A 3,491-nucleotide genomic window follows, 5' to 3' on the forward strand; every position below is an offset into this window, starting at 1 on the left:
GCTGTGTAGCAAGCAGGATGTGGACCCAAACATCTAAAGAAAATCAGCTTCAATGCTGAACTCAATGCAAAATAACAAGACAGAGGGGAAATAAAATTAAATTCTTTTTTTTTTTTTAAGTAAAACATGTCACCAAATACAAAGCAGTAATTAAGTAAACAAAAACAACAGACTACCATACAAACTTAACACAATGGGGAGACTTGACAGTAACAGGAGGCTAAATAGAATAAACAATAAAATACTAATAGCAAAACATGCTCTAACTGAAACAAGAAATTAAGGCTCAAGACATTAAGGTGATATTAAATACAATAATAAATTAAATTGAAACCTCTGGGTCCAAAACCCAGGATCAGGTTTATTTAAATACCACCAAATCACATCAAGTCACCTCAAGGTAAAAACCCTGCTGTATCCTTGAGAGCAAGCACTTTGTGAGAGTGGGAAGGAAAAACTGCCTTTTAACAGGAAGAAAACTCAGCAGAACCCCTCTCAGGGATCTGAAGCGACCATTTGGGGGTAGAGGGGAAGGAGAAGATAATTCTTAAACCCGTAACAAACTGGATTGATCCTACTTGTGATCCCAATCAGCTTGTAACCTTGCAGCTGCTGCCTGTGACCTCTTTCATCATGGCTGCTTTAAAATGATGTTAGTGCCTCCTCTTTTCTGCTTGGAACACAAAATCTTCCTTTCTTTTAGATTCCAGTTTATCTCACTGGTTGGGATTGGGGTTAGGTGTGCATATTGATGACGTGCAGCAGCCTGGTTTTGAATTCAATTTGGGGCTCTTTGCTGTGTGTCTCCTCCTCCTCTCTTTCTTGTCTACTCTTGACTGTTGAACTGTCAAATATAGACAGAAAAGCCCCAAAATAAATGTTTTAAAACAAAAATCTTCCTTTCTTTCCACAAAACAGTGTAGGCTACGCTGTAAAGGTCTGCTGAAGTTGGCCCCATAACGCTCCACAATGACCAATCAACCTTAATTGTAGCCTGAAAGTACCACAGCACCACCATTGCCAGTTTAAGCACCCCGGGTGATGCCCAATGAGGCTTTAATCCCCTCCCTCTCAATTTAGGCTCCTGTTCTGTGAACTCTCTCATTCAGAGTTGTGACATGCATTTGCTAAAATGGGGACGAGAGCTGGCCTCGATGGGGTTATTTTAGGAGACCTAAAACGCGTGGGACGTGTTGCATCAGTCTGGAAGGAGTTTAAGCTGAGATTCCTCCACAGAAGCTCCATCACTATTACTCTATCACTGCTTAGTTATTAATGCTGTAAATTAAAAATAAACATGTTTGCGCCATGCCCATTCATAGCGATGGCAATGAGCACATAGTGAGGAATGTTTTACTCTATGTTGCCTCATGTTGTAGTTTCACCACTGATTCAGGATTATCTGTGAACCAGCGTGTTGCAAGTTAAAAACTCCGACTGCGCCGTGTCTCGCTCTGGTTTCACATATCTGCTGAATTGAAACAAGATTTTGAAATTGGAACTGTGCACTGCTCTTTATTTGATTTAAACCATCATTGGTGCAAACATGTCATGTGACAAAAATGTTCAAATGTCATTTTTTCTTTTTTTTTCTTCTTCTTCTTCTTTTTTTTTGTCCTTGGCCCTTTCCAAACTCCTCCCTAATTTTGTAGTGCTGCCAGAGGCTTCCCTGGGATTTGCATGTGGTATGAGTCACAATGACCATTTAAAAGGCTTTCTCATTAACCAGAACTTCCATCTCCACATGCTTAAACTAGGCCACTGCAATTCACTGCAGCGTTAATTCTGTGAAATGCATGTCATGCTGCTCTCCTGCTGTGTTCTGGTCTTGCTTGTGCCCGGTCCAGGTTTTACGGCACCCACATTTACACCGAAGGAAGAAAGCACTCCTACACCAGAACCACAGGCTGACTTGAAGCTGGCCACAGTAAGTGTATAATTGCACGAGCTCCTTTTACAAATGTTTTCAGAGTGGACTGCATGTGAATTGATGTCTTGTACGATGCAAAGTCATGCTAAATTGTCAGTGATTTTACTGCAGGGTTAAAGAATTTGGAAGGATGCATTATTTCCTGTGCGTATTTTAAGATATTTCCTTTTATTACATTTGTTTTTATGTGGGTGGAGGGTGGAGGTACACAACTGCACTGCCCTCTCAGCCCTTGATGCTGTTATATTATATCCTTTAAAAGATTTGCTTGGCATTCCCATTTTCACATTCTTCATCCCAATTTAATTCCTTACATCTATTTTTTTTTGTCTTTTCCTTTGAAGCAAGTTGCTTGTCTTTGTTCCATCTTGTGCCGACTTTTTATGCAAGTGTAATTGATAGTTGATGCTGAAAATAAGGGCATTTATGTTGAAGCCATGATAGCTCAGTCAGACGTTTTATAGCAGTTCATAATCTGTAATGCATGTTGTGATACAAGAATAAAGTTTTGCAGTAACTAGGTTAAAATTAAGAATCCAAAATTCTGACTTTAGCTAATTAAATTACTCCACTATTCAGTCAGTTTACGCCAACCACATTTTTCTTAATGATTAATTATTGGAATTAATAAACATTTGATTTATATATTTCTGTTGCATTTTATTTAAAATGATTGCTTTCTGTTTATTAAAGGTGCAGAATTGTTTTTTTGTTGTTGAGTGAATCAAACCCTCTTTTGTGCAAAATGCTATCTGATGTGATCTGATCTTAAATCTACTTTAAGGACTATCTCCAGCACTATTACCACCTACAAAATGATCCTCTGGGGCGCATGAAACGAAGCGGCCTCTCTTTTACCTCCAAGGTGAAAGACATGCAAATTTTCTTTGGGCTGAATGTGTCGGGAAGACTGGACTCGGATACCCTGGAGGTGATGAGGAGTCCTCGATGTGGCGTTCCAGACGTGGAGGAGTACAGCCACGCCCAGACGACGCGCTGGAATAAGAATGTCATCACCTACAGGTATTTACTGTGGTCTTCACTGATGCTTAATGATCATGCGTAATGAAAACTATCTGGAAATGAATGTTATATAGTGGGCATGTCTAACCTTGAATGAACTCAGGGGGGAAATAAAAAAACAAACTGTCTGGCTGTCTTCACCAAACCTCAGAAATATGTGAGGATCATTTTAAGAAGACAATAAACCCTTTGGCAGAAATGGAGAATAGCCACTGTCACAAATCCTTATGGCTTTTGGTTTGGGACTTCTGGCTTTGAGGGTCACTGTGGGCTTGTTAGAGTGCCAAGCTGACCATACATGCTTTAACTTATGTAACACTGTCTGAGACATCCTTATACATTCCTGTGCAGATTCATTTTGAGGCATGCCTGCTGGATTACATACTGAGTAAATGTATAATTAAAGAGTAACAAAGAAAGACAATTGTTTTTGTTGTTATTAAAAAGAGACTTTATTCAAGTTAGTGTAATGTTTTGGTATCACGGAAATTTTTATTTCACAAAACCTTGCAGGAATAACCTAACCGTGGCACAGCTC

General features: G+C 39.4%; 1 protein-coding gene across 1 annotated transcript in view; it reads left to right on the plus strand.

Moving 5' to 3' along the window:
* Positions 1-738: 738 nt before the first annotated feature.
* The window catches only part of mmp20b (matrix metallopeptidase 20b (enamelysin)), a 7,347-nt gene continuing 4,594 nt past the window's right edge, over positions 739-3,491 (plus strand). The window contains exons 1-2 of the mRNA XM_026192238.2: positions 739-1,927; positions 2,715-2,953. Coding sequence (XP_026048023.1) covers positions 1,793-1,927; positions 2,715-2,953 — 374 coding nt within the window. The 5' untranslated portion in view covers positions 739-1,792. The remainder of the gene's footprint in view (positions 1,928-2,714; positions 2,954-3,491) is intronic.

This window comes from Astatotilapia calliptera, chromosome 14 (assembly GCF_964374335.1).
Source record: "Astatotilapia calliptera chromosome 14, fAstCal68.1, whole genome shotgun sequence".
In the NCBI taxonomy this organism is placed as follows: Eukaryota; Metazoa; Chordata; class Actinopteri; order Cichliformes; family Cichlidae; genus Astatotilapia; species Astatotilapia calliptera.